The sequence below is a fragment of the Etheostoma cragini genome, chromosome 11 (assembly GCF_013103735.1).
Source record: "Etheostoma cragini isolate CJK2018 chromosome 11, CSU_Ecrag_1.0, whole genome shotgun sequence".
Taxonomy (NCBI): Eukaryota; Metazoa; Chordata; class Actinopteri; order Perciformes; family Percidae; genus Etheostoma; species Etheostoma cragini.
In genome coordinates, this window is record NC_048417.1 from 9,933,823 (window position 1) to 9,953,108 (window position 19,286).

Consider the following 19,286-nt stretch of genomic DNA (forward strand, 5'->3'; position numbering starts at 1 on the left):
TGTGTGTAAACTCAAACTGCAAAACTGCATCAGCGTTTAACATTGACGTTTATTTAAGACATTTTACATGAGAGGGAATAAGTTTGTCCAAAAGGCGCATCACTAAAGTGTAGGCCTCCTCAAGTGTCATGTGATTATACAACAATGGTTACCAACAAAATAAGTAGATACATAAATAGAAACAGACAGGATTTCTAGTTCACTTCCTGTAAACCAGTTATTGAGATATCTTTATAGACCGTGGGATTAATCCAACTGAATAAATCCCACCCAGACATATAAACACAAAACTGCTAACTCCATCGTGTTGTAAGTAAGACATCTGCTAAAAAAGTTGTATTCATTAGCAGGATTGTCGTACTGTTTAGTTAAAAAACATCCAAAACAACAAAGTACAAAGAAATAGAGAACCAGCTTTTATTTGGAAAAGTCAAAGCTTGGTGACGGAAACAGCCGAGAGGACATGAGACGGGAGCATCGATTTAATTTAATATACAGTCTATGGACAAAAGGCATGAGACTGGAGGTTTCTGGGATGCAGCCATACCCGACTCTAATAAAAAGGCAGAGCGCTCTCTCCCATGGGGCCAAAGATCAGCTGTTCCACTTAGAAGTCCCTCTAGAGGCCTGGAGAACTTCCGTAATCTTTATGCAGCGTTTTTTGTTGCATCTGCTCTTGTTTTTGCATCGCTTCTGTATTGCAGCGCGTTTGTGTATTTGGTTGTGTTGTGTGTATTTACAGCGTGTTTTGTCAAATTAATGAAGCTGTTTTCTTAATTTGCTTGTACTTTGTCTATTTGCATGTGTTTTCTGAAGTTGCAGGGCGTTTGTCCCTGTCGGTCCCCGTACTCATGCCCACATGGCTGAGGAAAGTGTAATTTGGGTTTAAGCTAATTTGAAGTAATTTGATTCAGTGGCAAATGTGTAACTTGATAAAGCCTTATGAATATGTTGCCGTAATTTCTAGTTTAACTTCAAATATAAAAAGTACTAAGGGGGAAAAAAAGGACATGGTAATTTGATCATTAGTATGAAGGTACAGTACAATAGCAAATTTTACCAGTAAAATGGGTGCCATTACTGTATTTTCTTAGTTCAAGAACACCATAGCACTTTAACATTATGACTATATTACTATTAACAGGCTGCCAAACATATTTCAAGCTGACCAACTTCCTCAAAACCTTCAAATCAGCTACTTTCCCCACAGTGAACACGTACCTGTGGTGTTGGTGAGGTTGTGTCACCTCATGCAGTGAAAACATAATCACCCAATAAAGTATCAAGAGCCATAAAGGTGAATCAACACCTCTCTGTCACAGTCTCAAGAAAAATGTCATATTTTAATTTCACCAAGTTAGGATTTATGGCCAGGCTCTTGTGCTAGGTGGCATTAAATTGTACAGGAGGTATATTTTCTAGTAACTGACTGTAAAATATTTGGACTGTTAAATGTAAGTATTTGTATATGGCCAATGTTCCTATGATGAAGCATTGGCCATCTTTCGTCCTGCCATCTGTATTGTCTTTGCATGTTATCATCCTGACCGTAGTAAAAATAAGATCCTGACCAAACATTCAACAAAACCAGTAGATCTTATTATATTCCAAGAATGAGTTGTCCTGTTTCCTAGTATTACTGGTGGTACATTTTCTGATCTGCAAGGAACAGAAAACAAACATGAATCCATGAATACACACAATTGTGGCATGTCGCGTCCTCCACAGGTGTTTTGCAATGTGCTTCTTGCTTTCTGCTGTGGGTGTTCTTTATTTACCAAACAATAAGTGGGAAATTTAGTGTTTGAGAAAGTAAAATAGGAAATAGGCCTTGCATTACTCATGTTTGACAACTTAATGAACGTTAACGTTACTTAGCCTACCTTCAGTAGCAGGTTTTTTTTCAACAGAGGCTAACATATTTAGGTTTATCCACACAACAATATTTACAACATAGTTACTTACTCTTTATCTCTAAAACATAACTAGCTTTAAACTTTATCATTTAGCTAGCCAACATTAGTCTAACATTGTAGCTGTATTAGCTTAGCGTTAGCTACCGTTAATCAAACTTTTTCAAGCTAACGTTACCTTACATTGGCCGATACAGTGACTCAGTACTTTGCTAGCTAGTACTTTGTTACGTTACTGGCCAAGCTTTAATGCTAGCTATCTAGTTTCTATGCAAATTAAGTAAAGCTAACACGAGCAGAGGTTTTAAAGCTAGCCAACGTTTCATGGCTATTATTAGATTCAGGTTATGAACGGACTGTACTGGCGCTACGGGAGGGGAGCACCACCTGACTTGGGGACAGACTGCGACATAACACGGGCAAACGTGCGCTTTTCCGTCGTCAAGTGTTGGTGTATGTGATGGCCACAAGAGTATGGAGCTGGTCAAAGCGAAGTTACCTTAAGTTTACCCTGCTTCTAATGGCTCCTCCTTCAATGGTCTGGTGGTGGTCAGCAGCACGTCAAACACCTCATAGTGGAGAGAGACCAATACTGCCAAAAAACGTTAACTTCACCTGGTGCAGCAACTTGTCTCGCACTGCCAGAAACCTTCTCCTCTCGTTCTATTATTTAAGCACAAACCACCATACAGTAACAAATACAGTAAAGTTGTACTTATATGGACTGCTATGATTGCAGTGGTACTGTGCTGCCACTGTTTGTGGCTTATTGGCTGTTTTCCATGAACGTATTGCTGTATTTATACCCTGACTAGTACCCTGGCCAGTAGCCTACCATGGTTTACTATTCAGTCTACCATGTCCATTACCATGACATGGGTGGGGGACATCCAACATTCACAGTACAATTGTATTTTTTGTAAGGAAGTGTTGGCTACATGATACAAAGTAAATTAGTTGAAGTTTGAAGTTACAGTAGGTATTTGTCATTGTACTAGGTTGTATTCTTTTTTTACCTTTTGACTCCTGAAACCAGAAACTTAACAATGGATTGTAGGTTTTTTTATTTTCTTCTTCTTAATTGAAAATACCTTTACAGCCACAAAAGCCTGCTATTGTATGATAAGCTACAAATGTAGAGAGGTGTCTCAAAATCCATTAAGAATTAATAATACCCAAACCTTTCTGGTTAATGAAAAAGTGTAATTTATCTGAAAGGACTGAGAGTCATCTTTGAAATGCAAGATGTCACTGAGCTGGTATAAATGCAGGCTTTAATGGATACATTGACAGTGCTACGGCATTGTTCTTGACTGCAGAAAATGATGTGAATAGCTTTGCTTGTCATTGTTGTGAAACTATTAATAGATCTGTAATTATGGAGAGCAAATTGTTGATTTTTTTTTCCTCTGTGGTATTTGATATGCTCAGCACAATGAGGAGATGAATTAGGACTAATAAACAGGTCTCATGACTCTGTCTCTAATTGGAGGATCATTATATCTCTTCCAGAGAGATGCCCACAGCTAAAGCCTTTAACAGCACTATTTCAAACAGGACACAAAGGCCTTAATGAATACTCCTGTGACTTCGCACCATCTTTCACAAAGGGAAGCACATATTCTGTTTTTATCTTACACATAGTTTCCTGTAATTGTTGGATTGAGGTGGGAGATCAATCCCGCTTCCCTTGGAAATCACAATAATTATACCAAGGTTGTATTTAGGTTAAAGAGCTAACACATCATTTGAAGATGTGTTTTGCAACTTTATATCATCCCATATTAACTTTATAGTAAACTTGGTGTGTGTGTGTGTGTGTGTGTGTGTGTGTGTGTGTGTAAATAGGGGTTGCGAATATGAAAAAAAAAATGATATTGCTATAATGTTTTTTTCAAATGTTTTTCAATGCCCTTACATGCATACTTATGTTATACCATTACAACACAATGACGGAAAGAAGGAGAGAAAATGAAATGCATGCTCCCCGAATGTGTTGAAATCTCTGGGTGCCATTTGCTCTCATCAGTTTAGCTGATAGAGTCATTAGAGAGCTGCTGTGGTGCGGCTCTGGGGTCTCTCTCCTGTAAATGGCCCTGTTGGATGGGTGAACAGCCTTCACATGGCTCCGTGGCCTCAGAGCACTCCACTAAAGCTAATAGGTCATAGCTGCAGAGATGGGTGACAAAAGCACGAGTGTTAACAATGGATAATGTGTGAATGGATTGCAGTTATCTGGTGCTTTCTCTGTCTCTCGATTCAAAGTGTTTGACATTGCAACGAGTGAATTTCAAGTGTAAATCACATTGTTTTTTTTCTCTGACTGCTGTGACGACAAGGTTTGGGAATTTTTACATTACACATACGACCTCCATGCTAATGGAGGAGCCTCCTCTTTATCTATTAGTAACTAACGTGATCACCCTTGGACAGCAAGGAAAACTAAAAGTGCTGAAATCGTCTAAATGATGAGCTCAAGGATCTGTGGGTCTTTGCATATCACACCTCCTCTATGGCTTTAAGAAAAAAGGTGAAAGAGGTCAGCTCAATATGCATATGATTTGGGGTTACAGTGGAAGTTTGGGTTTTAAGCTTCTTGATGAAAACCAGCTATGAATAAATGTAATCTTTTCTCTCACATTTGGTCATTTGCTGAGGGCTAGAAAAAAAGTCTTTGTATGCTCTTTCACTATTAATATTCTTTATTGCTGTTCCTTGAGCTTCATTGTCCCTCTGAAACACACTAAATGATTGAACAATGTCACTGATTTACACAATTTATTTAAAGATGTTACACTAATAGTGATTTGCGTTTTCTAACGTGCAATATTGTTACTGTCATATTTTAATGCCCTCGATTTGTCATGGATGAATGAATGGGAAAAGTTTAGGCCACACTGTAGAGGAACTTATTTGTTGAGCAAGGGAAAAAACAACGAGACGAGGGCAGACTGTCAAAGGACTGAACGCTATTCATCTGCTAACCTGTTCAAGGTGTGCCTGGTTGATGTCCTCCTCCTTTGGTGGGGAACATATGTCCACAGCAGCTGTGCCACCGTGAATAGGCAGTGATTGTGTGCTAGCTAACTGCATTCCTGGGAGCCAGGCCAAGTCTGAGTGGAGTGAGCTATCCCATTTTTTATATGAGCGTCTCCTACATTCCACTTGATTTACATGTCTCTTTTTCCACACACTACACTAGTGGCCATTCACTCTGGCCAAAATAGCACCTGACTTAGAAGATCAAATTTTTTTCCGATCAAAGATGCTGAAGAGGTGATCCTGAGACATATTTCAGACAAAGTGCTACAAGGCGTGTGACTTGAACAGGTGTGTTACTGTATCTTCCCTGTGACACAGTTTAAAAGAGCTACAACGCATGTTTTACTGAGTATGATTCTTCTTCTTCTAATGATTTATGATAGAAGTTTGAAACATGTTAGGTTGTCCAGTCAGGGAAGGCTATTTCGGTTTGGCATAAGTGAAAGCAGAAAGTAGAAACGGCTGTATTTTTCACAAAGTTTGTGGAGGTTATACTACAGCAACATGTGACCATTACTGTAGCTATGAAATTTTACATGTCCTTTAATAATTGCAGAAAAATAATCCTAGCTAGGTAGTGTTGAGTACTTCATCCTTGGATACAGTTTTATAAATATGGTGTTCATTATCTCTACAATAAACTCAAACACCTGTAATTGTTATCAGACACTTGCGCAGGAAACCAGGGGCCTGTGAAAGCTACATGCAAACATTAAAAGGCCGTTGCGAAATGGAAACCTCATTTCTGTGACAAACAAACAATAGACATCTGCAATATTTCTCTGTCCTTTCACAGGCCTCCATCCCATGAGGAGCAGGGTCAACAGAAGAGCTCTGAATGGGATGGTGATCCCAAAATAACAATCCCAAGCACCAAACCCCCCCCCCATCTCTCTTAAACAACACAATCACGCAATCAAAGCCCGAATGCCTTTCCCTCATTGTTTAATTTCTGCTGGCTATCTTAGATATCTCTGCGGCTGTTCTTATCTTTGACCTTCAGCTTGTTGCTTTGTTGTCGCCCCCCCCCCCCCCCCCCCCCCCCCCCCCCCCCCCCCCCCCCCCCCTCCCTTCCCCTCCCACCCACCCACCTACCCACCTACCTGCTCCCAGCCCTCACGCCAGTGTGCTGCGACCTTCAGAGGGGTGTCATTACTCCCTGACCCATTTGACGATCCCCTCATGTGGAATGTGCATATGCCGAATCGCTGCAGATCTGCACAGTATGGGGTGAGGTGAAGTACTTACAGAAATATGACTTGACACGCTTTATCAAATGGGGAAAGATGAAGACGAAACAGCTGCTGGTGCTGTCGTAAGCAATCTGGCCGTGATTGAATAAAAGTGTCAGGAAAAGGGCCGCTTGATGGTCTTTTGTTCTCCCCCATCCAGCTTGATGTTAGTTTGAGCTGTCAGGTGGGAATCACAGCTGGGTGATTTATCAATACTTGGAGTGACCTTGCAGCCACACTGTGTGTGTGTGTGTGTGTGTATGTGTGTGTGTGTGTGTGTGTAAGAGAATGTGTGTGTGTGTGTGTGTGTTTGTGCCACATGCTTGCATCTGTGTGTGGCTCTCGTAGATTAGAAAGACACAAAGTGGAATATTTTCAAAATAGTTGGCACACATTGACAAAGACTTGGCTTGACTTGGAACAAAATTCGGTCTTCTCTTAGACACAGTAAGTGGATTGTTCTGCCAACACGATAAGGGTATTTTTCTCAACATCAGAGCCGTCAAAGTACCACCAGCAAATGTTTGGGAGAAGTGTGTCTCTTTTAACTAACACTTCTTTTGAACAGGTTTTTCCCCTAAATCTCTTTACTATTTTTTCCTTAGCTGTCCACACCGACTCTTCACCTCAGTACTTTCTTTGAGATGTACTTGGACAGCCTGTTTTCACAGCAGCCATTGACTGTCTCTGTTGTGATTAAGCAGATGTTTTATTGCAGACTGCAACAGTCATTACTGCCATAAACCCATCTGTGGAATTGCTTTTTATGCAAATTTACAAAGCATCTGCATAAATAAAGTTCTAATTAATACCTTTCTGCAAACCTCTGCGCTCTTTGATTCCTAAGTGTTCTTAATTGTGTACAAGCAGGTAGAAAGTACAAATCAATGCTCAAATCATGAGAGGGTTTGTTCTCCATGTACACGATATCTAATTTATTTTTTAGTACTCTTTAAGTACAACCGTGAATACATAACAAATACATGTTGTATGGCAATCTTTACACATTTATAGATTTTTGAAAGCACACTGCTCAGCCTTTATTTAAAGTTGTACAGTATATTTATACATAATTAAATTTTGACAGCCCAACATGTTTAATTATCGACAATGCGTTGATTAAGAATGAGCTTAAAGCAATTTCAATCAAGGATAACATTTCGGTAAAGTTGCAGTGAGTAGCATTTTTAGCTCCCGCTGTTGGTTACAAGGGAAATAAAACAAAGTCTGCTGCTACCGGTTGATTGGGAACTACTGAAGAGTAAAGTTTCCCTGAGAACATTAAGGCTGCTTTATAGATCCCTTTGTTGTGAGGGTGCCAATGGAAGCTCATTAATTTCCCCAGGTTTTTAATGGAGAGTGTTGAACATGTGGCAAGAGTTGTCTTGGTGGGACCCTTATGAGTTGCACCTCTGCTGTTGAAGCGATGCCATGCTTTTTAATTGTAAAGATGTCCCTTGGCTTAGTAATCCAGCACATTTTATTGTTTAATGAATTGTACAAGCATCTTTCATTCAAGCAGTCTGATTGATTATTTATATTTTTAAATTCTAATTACACTTTATATGCCATGTTTTGTCAGTTTTCTTTCTTTTTTTTTTGCTGATTCCTCTTTTGTAACTGTAAAACAACTTATGTTCCCCTACGCTCATGATCTCTGCTAAGTATACTTAAGCCCAACTTAGTGTAGCTTCGGAGTGGGTGTTCTTGTTTACCTGAAAGACATTTCGAGTGAACTTGATCTTCCGTTACCTTTGAAATCAGAAGAAGAGAAGACATTTTGTGAATAAAGAAAGACTTTGTTTAATGATTAAAGGAGGCATCTGAGAACCGAGTGAGGAGGAGGGGCTGCTGTCAGTGAGGTCAGGGAAAAATGAAGAATGGCTTCAAAAAGTGTTGTGATGAAGGCAGGGTTTTCTGCGTTTAACTTTTATTTTGTAGGGATTAAGGTACCACACTGTTTCCAAAGCGAATGGATAGTTAATGTCACTTCATAAGTGGGAAACAACAAATCATCTGAAGTTAATTCACTAGGTGGCAGTGTCACTTTTTAAACAAATCAGCACTTGACTTGCACTGTGTTACACAATACGTGGTTAACTACTGTATGTGATTGGGCAATGGATTGCTGTGCTCGGTTTATTTGTGCAGAGACAAAGAGAAACAAACACACATTTCAAATTAAAACTAAATATCACATTATAGTTGTGGTAACGGCTATGTACTGTATGTAGAAGTTGGTACCTTTCACTTAACTTGATGAAAGCCCTCCGGTAAAAAAGTGCAAACACTCTGATAGAGTAGAGTCTGCTGTCATCAACTTTGCAAAGCAGAGCCAGGATTTCATATGCAGCAAAAAATACAAACACAGGTTATGCTACTCTGTCTCTCTCTCATCAGCTTGTGAGATCTAGCAACTTTTAGCATAATGAATTTAGCAGGGATGCATTCTCTACACAGTCCATCAGGCCTGCCATCTAGGAGATTAAATTATGTCTGTAAGCATTAAAGCTTTGATGCTGTATTTGGGCGGCATGCATGCATCCATTTGCAAAATTCTATATAACAAAATTAAAAACATGGACACCTATGGAAAATGGCTTGGCACTAGCACTTAAACCCAACCACTCCAAACAGTCTGCTGACTAATGCATTTCTAATCATTTCTGTGATCAATGTTAGCTACTGTGCAATAAGATTAATCAGCCATATGCAAAGCTAGGATCACCTTGAACAAGAGAAGAAGAAAGAAAAAAAGGAGATAAAAGGACTGAAAGAAAGTGTCTTAGCTATTATGTATGATAAGCACACTGTACAGAAATAAAGCACACCTGCATTATTCAGGTTTTTTTCATGCCGTTGGTTTTGCGTGTGTTTGTGTGGCATTACACCGTTGTGCTCCCCTCAGCTGTGCTTTGGCATCTGTGCGTGGCCATCTCACTGCTGAATAGCTGCCTGATTATTCCAAATCTAAGGGAATATTCAAACAAGGCCGATAATGCATTCTTCCATATGATTCTCCAGAGCTGGGACAGCTGTTCAGCAGCTTTCAATGCCATGTTCAGAAAAGGACAGATTTCTCTGCTCAATTAATAGGCCCCATTAAAAATCGGGGGGATGTTTGACAAATGAAGCAGAGATTCAGTTTGTCTTAGACAGAAGGCTTCAAAATAAACCATGTTCTACTGCTGACAAATGGCTACAATTTAACAAAAATGATTCAGAAATTTTTGTTTAACTTCATAATGAATGGCAACACAGAATTTTGATGTCCTCGTAGGCAAACTTGGCCAACGTATTGAAATTTGCTTCTGTAAGCGCACAAAGCCTGCACTGTATGAGGATTGTCGTTTACATTTCTAGATAATAACTGTCAGTAACTTCGTCTCAAATGCAGTTGTCCAAATCAAACAGATTACAAATAGGTCAATTTCACAAACCTGTTCAACAAAATGATAAAACTCTAATGACAAGAATTTGTCAGCTGTATCAGACAGGAGGAATTACTGGAGATCAGTGTGTCTTTGTTCACTTCACTTTGGCCTCACGGTGATCTGAGAATGCAGACAGGCGCTGCTATGACGGTGCCTTGTAAAGTTTCAACTAGCAGATGAATTCTTTCAGTCTGGCTTTCCCGGTCTCTCTCTCTCTCTCTCTCTCTCTCTCTCTCTCTCCAGAACAACGAGGGGGTTGTCTATCCAAGGGCACACCTGTAAGGTGCAGACCCTCGACAGGCTTACCTCAGTGGCCTCTCCTGCTATACTCAAAAGGCAATTATTTCTCCCAGAAGATAGAGCACTGTCAACTTCAAACAGAGGACATTCTTTGGGCAGATTAGACTAAAATTATGTTTTATTATTTGGCCCTGAAGAATGAATCAGACTCTATTTGGTCGCCTTTGTGGTGAAATCCAAGACAGTTTAAATGGCGGAGGTATGTTTGGAGTCAGGGTAATACTCCGGTGTCTTTATGAAAGGGCAGCAGAGAGGATCAGATTAGAAGCTGAACAGCGAGAGTCTTTCAGTGTGGCTGTGCTATCATCTCTGTCTTCTTGTCCGTGCCTGTAGAGAGGTTAAATTAAATGGCTGTAATAAATGTTTTGGTCTTGCTGATGTGGTATGGCTGGCTATCAAACGAAAACACTGTGGAGAAACGGCACGGTGGAAGATCAGAGAGAGGAACAAATGGAGGGTGGGAGAACTATGTCAGCACATTACCAACATTAGAAACGGACTTGTTTTCACTTAAACCTCAATTATAATGGTGGCTCCAGAAACAATTATATTGATGAATGCTTTCTAAGTTACTGTAATTAAATTATTCCATTTAATTAACAAATTATATTGAATTTCTCCCCAGAGGACAGCATTAGCCTCATCTGCTGTTTTACAAACAGGAGTACTCTAATGTTGTGTGCTATGGAAATGATTACTAATGCCTAATGAAACTGTGTCAGATCACATAAATGCTGTACAGAGTCAACAAGGCAAGCTTGTAATACAGCCAAACTTGAGACAAAATAATGAAGCCAAAGAAGAAATTATTGATTTCTTTTTTTTTATTTTTCAAGGGCAGGCTTTGTAAAGCCGACATCACATAAATTATATTTCTGAGTGCCTACTTGAGGTTTTAAAGAGAACATAGAAAAAAATGTGTATTCAGCAAGCTTTTTAAAATGAATAGTTCTTGTGCCATGCATATGTTCAAATTTAAATTTACAACAAAAATAATCAATGGTTTAAGACAAACTTGTATGTGTCATCAAAAACACATAAAGACAAAACAATCTTATTTAGATCTTAATAGCACTAAGTGAAAGTGTTAATTGACTGCATTAAAAAAGCAACGTATTGGTGTTTCCACTCACTGGCTATAGAAGCTCATTATACACAATATAAAACTGGAATGCATTAACAGTGTTAGTTTGACGGTTCAGCAGCACAAAGCTACAGTACGTAAATGTAAAAATGAAGTTCAACTGCAGCTGACCATTGCCCTCTTGTGGGAGTGCCAAGCACCTGCTTAAAGATACCCTATATATAGAGCACACAATTTGTCTGTATTTCTTGTGTTACACTGAATGTTACACCAGAGCATTTAAGATTATTTACAGACAAACAAAGATGACATAGAAGCACAGAAATATGCACACTATTAGTCACTTAACTTATTTCTCAGACAAAACACCCAATCATTTGATCTACTTTTCAAAAGTTACTCTACTCTTTTGAAATAAAAATAAAAGCACACTGTGCTTACAGTAGCAATGCGCTGCATGTGTTTATTGTCCTATCCCCTCTTGGCTTGGCCATATTAGTCCATGTGAGAGGAGAGAGGAGTTGTGATGCTGTAAGCACATACCGTGCATTCTCTCTCCTCCGCTGTGCAGTTGTTGGGCATATTGTGAGGTTTTAATACGGGGGATAAGAAGGAGGGCTCGGCTCACATTCACTGTGCAGAAAGAGCCACAGCCAAGAATGACAGTTGCTCCTCTTGGAGCTGAGACATCCATGGATTTAAATTGCACTCGGAAAGGTCAGCACATGACATGCAATCAATCAGCCCCTAATTGGATGATCAGCAGTCATTTGAATATGTCTCCGTTTTTTTTATGCATCGTGTAGAATATGAATATGTGACGTTTTCTTGGTGAACGCTCATTTGGATAACATTGGTACTTTGACAAATTTCTATTGTGTGGCAACTGAAAAATATCATCACATTTTCAAAACAAATTAGTCGAAACACGATATCTTATAATAGTGATAATGTATATGAATTTATGATGCATGTTTCCAAAACATTACAAAGTGCTTTGCAGCACAACAAGGATTAACAGAAGAACAAAAAATGATAATAAGATAAGAATTTAAATCATAGGAAGTAAAATGTCATTATTAAACAAATATACCAAATTATTATGAGTTAAAAGAAGGCCGTCCGATAAAAGTTAGTTTTGAGGAGGGATTTTATAAGAAGACTTTGATCCTCGGTCACAAAGTTTCACATGAGAGGCCTGGACAGGAAAGACCTGGCACGTTTTATTCCCAAGTAAATAGCAGTGGGTAAATAGGAATTTTTCATTGCATAAGTGGTACAATTTAATTTCATACGACACACACGCATACACACCAACAGCTTTTTTCAACCCTATGATCCTCAGACATTCTCACATTCAAAACGTGTTCAGTCAAGCCTACAGTGGGTGCAGTTACAACATTTGAATAAGGAGACAAAAACTGCCTAAAGGAAAACATGGATGGGAGTGTCAGTAAATGTCACATAATTTAAAAATCGAAGAATAAAATGCTGCCTAGCCTTGCATTCATGCCAATGCTGTTGCATACCTGTGTTTCCAGTTCCAGCATGTTGCACTGACACAATCATCACCATAGGGCAGTGCTTCATACACCTGTGTGGGAAAAAAACACAACCCTGACAAGTGAGTTCTGTTTCATAAGCTGAGGTATAAGCTGCTGTCACTGTGAATTTAAGACGGCTGGAGGTTGGATTACCGATTGTTTTTCATTGCTAAGCCTGCTACATAGAGTATATATCCAAGGATGTCAAACAAGACCCAAAAAGGCAGATAAACACATCAAACCTCAAAATTCAAACAAGGCCATGAAAAAAGGTATGTAAAGAGTTAAAATAAGTGTATTATAAATTAAGCATTTCAGTATAGTTTGGTTTAACATAGTGAAAAATTAAGAACACTCCATGCAGCTTTGGTACAGATCATCGTTGCTTCATGTAAGTGTGACACACCATGTATTTGAGTGAAATGCTGAGCTATTTTGATGGAAACATCCCCTGCCAGTATGTGAGCATGCTTCACTGCTGGCTCAGGAATGTTGGCATCAAGTATGCAGTCCTGACAGACAGCTGCACTGCAGTGGCGTTTTTAACATGCCAGACCATGGACCCAAGCGTGCTGGAGGCTCTAAAAAAAAAATCAAAAAACTGCATCCAAAAATGAGTGGAAAATTGAACTGTACTAACTTGATTCATTGTGGTGGCAGCTGAGAAGCGGATAAATCATCCGTTTGAATGTGTCAGTAGAGGTCTGAAAAGGTCAGACATGACTGAATCAACCTTTTTGTATTAAAATGTGAAAAAATCTGCATTTAATTCAAGTTTAAATGTTCTGTCTTTGGCTCTCAAACAATATAAATCCTGTTAAGTTAATGAACCCACTCAGTATAGCATGACCAATTATCACTTTATTCTGCGAATACGTTCCTATGGATACAAACACTTGACCTGTCCTCAATTGCCTCTTTACCCCTACGTGTTTCTACCTTAAGTCATTTCAGCTCATCACACAACCACAATATTCATTACATACTACGCGTTTCTCGATCGCCTCGTTGTCCTGTTTATTTTTTACATGTTCCGCCCCGCCCTGCAGACGCGCTGATATCACGCAGTTGCGTAATTTGACAAGCCAGCGCAAAAATAGGGAGAATGAACGTTTGACAGCTGGCTTTTTTGCTCGTACAGATTGTTTCGAAACAAAACAATACCTATGCTTAATATATTTGTGAACGATTTCGGATAGTTAGACTGCACCTTTGCTTTTATGGCCGCTGCCGTGAGGAATACTGTTTGGGTTGCTCCGGGGCAGGACGCGCAGTTTCTTCACACAACCACCGCGCCACTGACAGCCGACGGTCTGAGAGGTGAAGATCATGGACAAGTGCTCTGTAACACGAGGGATGCCATCCCGGGAACTTCCTCTTTTCATGATTATAATTTGGTAGGGGATTGCATTTTTTTTTTCTCTTGCGTCTGCCTTAGAGCGTCACAATGGTTACTGATGGATTTCACGTAAAAAGACAGATTTCACGTAAAGATGTAAGCCTTATATTGGAGGCAGGCAGGCCTGTGTGTTTGTGTTATAATATCCACAGCTAGATTGTCCCAGCACGTGACGGAAAATTCGCTTTGAATGCATGTATTGATGCTGACATTCAGCAGGGCATGGCTGGGATGTGAAACGTTGCACCCGCTCCCGAAACTTGTGAGGAAGAGATGCATAGCGCTGCAGAGCAACTGGATGTTCTAATTTCAGCCATGTATTTCCAAACAGCTTAGACTGGAGCGTTGCAGAAGGGAGTCTGCTGCTTGTGAAAGGGGGAGGGGGGGGGCTTTTTTTTGATGTGACAGTGTGTACACAAGTGCAGGCCCCAAATGCATCCCCACATTTATCCACACCAGTTAGTTTTTATAGTGCTTCAGCATCAGTGGAGAATATGGGGGGAGTTCTGGTTTTTTGGGTATTGCAATCATTATTTTTTATAAGAAGAAAAACACTGCTGAGGCGTTCAGGGTCCATCCTTCTGCTTATATCAAGTGTTAAAGGAAACTATCTTTTACATTAACAACAATTGAGAGCCTGAATAAATTAGATGACACCATTGCATTTGGATTAAGACAACTTTACTCTTCTGTTTTCCAGGGTAAATCTGACATGGACTACCTGTCTCCGCACCAACAGGACGTAATGAATTCCAAAATGTTGTGCAGGGACAGCACTCTGATGCCAGAGCCGCCTTTCAGTGAGGACTTTGCCTCTCCGTACAGCGTCAACATGAGCTTGCTCCTTCCCGACGTTCCATACTTGCACCCTGGTCTCTGCAGGACGATGAGACCACTCAAAACAGAGCCGTCACACTCTCTGATGCACCCCAGCTGTCAGGGGAACAACAGAGGGCCACTAACACTCCCAGAATACACAGGTGTTTTAAGTGCAGCCGACACAGCTAGCGGCACATTTTTCATCAAACAGGAAGTGCCAGATTTCCAGGATGTCCCCCTGTTTCAACTTTTGAACTCTGATTTGGAGGAGCTCGTTCATGGGTCACAGCTGAACTCCATCCCCGTGGCCCCGTTAAGTCTTCCTATTGGCAACGTCCATGTAGGCCCAGTGCAGAATTCTGCTAAACCCACAAATTTTCCATTTAATCGAAACTTAGGCCATCAGCAGAGACCAACCTATTTGCCGCCCTCTCCGCCAAGCTCTGATCCCCCGAGTCCAGGCAGGGGGAAAGAGCTTCTTCACAATCTGTCCCCACCTCCCTCCTACGAAGCCAGCATCGCCTCCAAGTTAACTTTTCAGACCGATAATCCCATTGATCCAGGACAGACTTCTAGTGTAGCTCCAATCCAGTGCCCAGACCAGAATTCCAATCGTGGATTAGTCCAAAGCCCAGGTCCTGCGCCAGTCCAGCGCTCAAGCCTAACACCAGGTCAGATGACGCCAGGTGTTGGCCCGCTGTCCCCAGTGTTGGCCCAGTCGGCTTCAGTTAGGTACAACAGAAGGAATAATCCTGATCTGGAGAGACGGCGGATTCACCACTGTGATGTTCCAGGTGAGATTTCTGCTCAGTCTGCACAACAACAATAAAGTTGAATTTAGAGTTTTGCAATGCTAATATTCAAATCCAAGTTGGGGCACAGCATACTGATCTTAACAATATTTTTTTTCTTTAGGGTGCAGAAAAGTATACACCAAGTCTTCTCATTTAAAAGCCCATCTACGGACCCACACAGGTAAAATGTTTTGAATCACCCTTCTAATTTTGGGGTGAAAGTGATGTTGCCAGGCAGAAAAAAATGTACTTGGCATGTAGATGCATTCCGTCTGCCGACAGACCTGGCCCACATCTCACTGCTGTCAAATCACATAAACCCTACAGCTCTCATAAAGGGGGCAGGGAAAAAGACAGGACATGCTGTGATTTATGGCTCACAGTTGAGTTGCGCATGTAAGGAAAAAGTATCAGCTTTTTCCTCATCAAAACTCACTTGTTAGTCATCTGAGATGTGTAGAAATAAGTTAGGTTATTTATTCATTTAGGGAAATGATCCTCATATCTAAACATGTGTTGTCCATCTACCGTATCTGAATTTTGCTTTTTTTTCTATCGTCTGCTGAAGGAGAGAAGCCGTACCAGTGCTCATGGGAGGGATGTGAGTGGCGCTTTGCCCGTTCTGATGAGCTGACTCGCCATTTCAGGAAACACACCGGGGTGAAGCCTTTCCAGTGTGGTGTGTGTAGCCGCTGTTTCTCCCGCTCTGATCACCTGGCCCTGCACATGAAGAGACACCAAAACTAGAAAACCCTCTCATGCAAATCAAGCAAACATTTTTTTGAATTTTCCTGTATACATGGACAAAGAACCACCACTTACATATCAGCAAATTAAAAACCATGGATTATTTCACTCAGTCCCCAGTGGAGACATTGTTAGCAGTGCTGGGCCACAAATAAGTGTTTCTTTTATTGTTAAAAAGATTAAATATTACTGTTGCCTTACTTTATTTCCACACATATGCTCTAACATTAGGGGACACTTGCAAAGATGTCAGTCAAAAATAGTAAACCTAATGTGATAATGAAATAATATTCAGCCTTTAATTTCATTAGATTATGTTGCACTGCAAAGTACATGAACAATTTCAAGTATAAATATTTTCAATTTTTTCATTGTACAGATTATATCAACATGGTATTGTGTCATTTATTTAATTGGCGTTAATAGCAAACGGCCATGCTGTAAGTGCAGATCTAGTATATCTCTTAACCGGAAGGTCAAAGAATATGTGGTTTTAGTCAGCAGGTCAAAGGATCGGTAGTGTGTGTGTTTACCATAGAAAGTAACAGAAGTTAGTTAAAGTTGTACGTAAATAAGTTGGGGATTTACTAAAAGACACAGTAGGAGGAATACATTTTGGGATGAGCGCTGTTTGCAAGCCGTGTGGTGAGTGCAGCGCTTACAGCATGACTTTAACACTGCCAGATTTATGGGTCACTCTGCCACTGAGGAGAACTCCAAACAAAATCTATATTTACTCATAACAGTGAAATGAAAGGAAGATAATGAGTTTAAGATATTAATCATATTCATTTGGACAGCATTGTGAATGTTCTATATCTATGCCCCTATACTGTATGTTAATGTATCGTCATAACAGAAAGTGTTAAATGTCTTTCAGGCAGTTTGCAGAGAGAAATCTAAATGGTGCATTATTTTTTTTTTCTATAAACTCTGCATGATTTTATTTAATGTCAAAAAGGTTCAACGTATTATGTTGGGCTTGTTTTGTCCCATGTTATTTTCAGCCACAAAGCAATGTCGGTAAAAGAGTTGTGATCAAACAAAATGAACAATTTTTGAGTACAGAATGATACTTCAGCAACAGGTCAAATTTACTCTTGTTCATCTTTCGACTTTGTTTAGGTTGCCTATTATCTGAAGGATTACCATATTACTGATGGTTTGTCTGCATCGGTGTAAGCTTTTGGTTTCTTTGACTACTATCCATGTATTCCAATACCTTTTGAAAGTGCCTTGAAACTGCTTGTTTTGGATGAATGAAAAATGAAGCTGCCCCATTGGGACAATGTTCTTTTATCAGGTACTCTACTCTGCTTAAATATTTCTGTATGTCGGCTTCCCCTCTCTATCTCCACTCTATAGCAATCTCTATTTATGACCAAGTTTCTTTATAATTAGAGTCGGGTTGAATAAATAATTTGTTAAGATGTCTATATTTTTTATCTGGTGTTTAAGGATACAATCTGGTGATTGTCGTTTGTAGAAAGATTTTAAACTTTTTTTTTTTTTTTAAATTGCAGAGACTGTTTATTTTTATTTTCTGGCATAGACTAAGAAGGATCAAATATTGTTGCAGTCTACACTGTCATCACTTTCTCCAGCCAAGATAGCAGCTCAGCGGAGTGTGTGCCAGTGAAATATTGCAATACTTTTAAAATATAAATATACACAGATATTTTGACATGAAAGGCGTAACGATATTTTGTGTCCTAGCTTCATAACATGAAGATGTAGCCTAAATTGATAAAATGTGCTATGAAGCCATGTGACCCTCAAACCCCCAGTGCAAATAAAAGTTTTGTGTTGAAAATCTTTTGTCAGATTTTTTTTTTAATACATACTGGTTTTTTTTTATGTGTTAGGCTTACTCATTGTAATTACTACAGTAGTTTTATCTTCTGTCTGGGTCCTTCTGTTTGTAACACATTCAGCATTTTATATATTTTTATTCATCTATATAACACAGCTTATTGTTATAGGTTAAGCAGGTGGCATGTATGGATTTGAGGTATCAGTTTTTTGCAGTGCTAGTCATTTTTACTTCACGATATTTGCATACATCACGCATCAATCAACACCTTACTTTTTTTTAAGTTACAGTTACAGATTTAATTAAAAGTATGATCTGGTTATAAATAAAAGATGAAAATCGCTAGATAACCACTTAAAAAAGAGGAAACAAGCCATGCATGTGAAATATTTGCAAAGTTTGACATATCATTTTTGCATTTTAAGTGATTGTATAAAAAAAAAGATGATTCCTCCATTACATTTCCCAGATTTCGGTCATCTTTGCTGTGTGCTCAGTGGAACAGCAACATGTGGTTTGGCTACAGTGTTTGCTAGTTATTCAGGAACAACCTTAATCGAATTAACAATCCCGTGCAATCCAAACGAGATGACTTCTTTTGTTTTTTTAATTGTTGGAAAGTGTCCTCATGTGACTCATAGCAGAGGTGCTGACAAAAAGGACCAAGAAAGACTGAACAAACCAGAGAAGTTGTCTGAACTTGTCCTGCGTATTGAGCAAGTTCCCTGTGGAGATTATTATAGTATCACTCTTATTTACTTATGTACTTCTCTTTGCTTATTCAGTATACCCTACACAGTATAGGGTCGTATGAGTGATAAATCACCTGTGTGATGCACAGCCCATCGAAATGCAAGCGGAGTGGGAATTGAAACCTTACTATTGTAATCATCTGAATCCTTTGCTGGCTGACAGAAACTTCCATCCAGATCCTGTAATAATAGAGTGCCGTACAACATGTACTGGGCGTTTTCTTTTAAGTGCCACCTTTTCTCAGAAACTGTATTCACAACATATCATGTTAAAACATACCAGGTCTTAAAATACGACTCTCTGTTGGTACCAGATGACAAAACAATTTGATATAACATATAACAGAGTAACATAATGTTTTACCGGGATGTTTAAATATGTGATCAAGGATTATCAGGTACAAAAGATTTTT

At 39.5% G+C, this 19,286-nt stretch overlaps 3 protein-coding genes across 14 annotated transcripts in view; 1 reads left to right on the forward strand and 2 right to left on the reverse strand.

Annotated features, from left to right (window-relative positions):
- Positions 1 to 2,652, reverse strand: part of dachd (dachshund d) — a 118,379-nt gene extending 115,727 nt beyond the window's left edge. For 5 of the 10 annotated variants that reach the window (XM_034885139.1, XM_034885136.1, XM_034885132.1 and 2 more), the window contains exon 1: positions 2,413 to 2,651. The gene's annotated coding sequence lies outside the window, so the exon portion shown is untranslated. Of the gene's footprint in view, positions 1 to 2,412 lie in introns of all 10 variants that reach the window. The other 5 variants (XM_034885137.1, XM_034885133.1, XM_034885135.1 and 2 more) reach the window with 2 other exon arrangements.
- Positions 2,653 to 9,808: 7,156 nt separating this feature from the next.
- klf12b (Kruppel-like factor 12b) overlaps positions 9,809 to 19,286 on the reverse strand; it is a 48,039-nt gene continuing 38,561 nt past the window's right edge. The window contains exon 7 of the transcript XR_004658396.1: positions 9,809 to 9,861. The gene's annotated coding sequence lies outside the window, so the exon portion shown is untranslated. The remainder of the gene's footprint in view (positions 9,862 to 19,286) is intronic.
- On the forward strand, positions 12,615 to 18,122 carry klf5b (Kruppel-like factor 5b). 3 transcript variants are annotated; one of them, XM_034884569.1, is made up of 4 exons: positions 12,615 to 12,821; positions 14,649 to 15,561; positions 15,683 to 15,742; positions 16,130 to 18,122. In XM_034884569.1, exons 2-4 carry the CDS (start codon positions 14,661 to 14,663, stop codon positions 16,306 to 16,308), a joined length of 1,140 nt encoding a protein of 379 aa, XP_034740460.1. In that variant the 5' UTR covers positions 12,615 to 12,821; positions 14,649 to 14,660; the 3' UTR covers positions 16,309 to 18,122. The 3 variants fall into 3 exon arrangements, with proteins under 3 accessions (XP_034740460.1, XP_034740458.1, XP_034740459.1); XM_034884567.1 differs by lacking the exon at positions 12,615 to 12,821 and adding an exon at positions 13,502 to 13,946; XM_034884568.1 differs by lacking the exon at positions 12,615 to 12,821 and adding an exon at positions 13,855 to 14,044.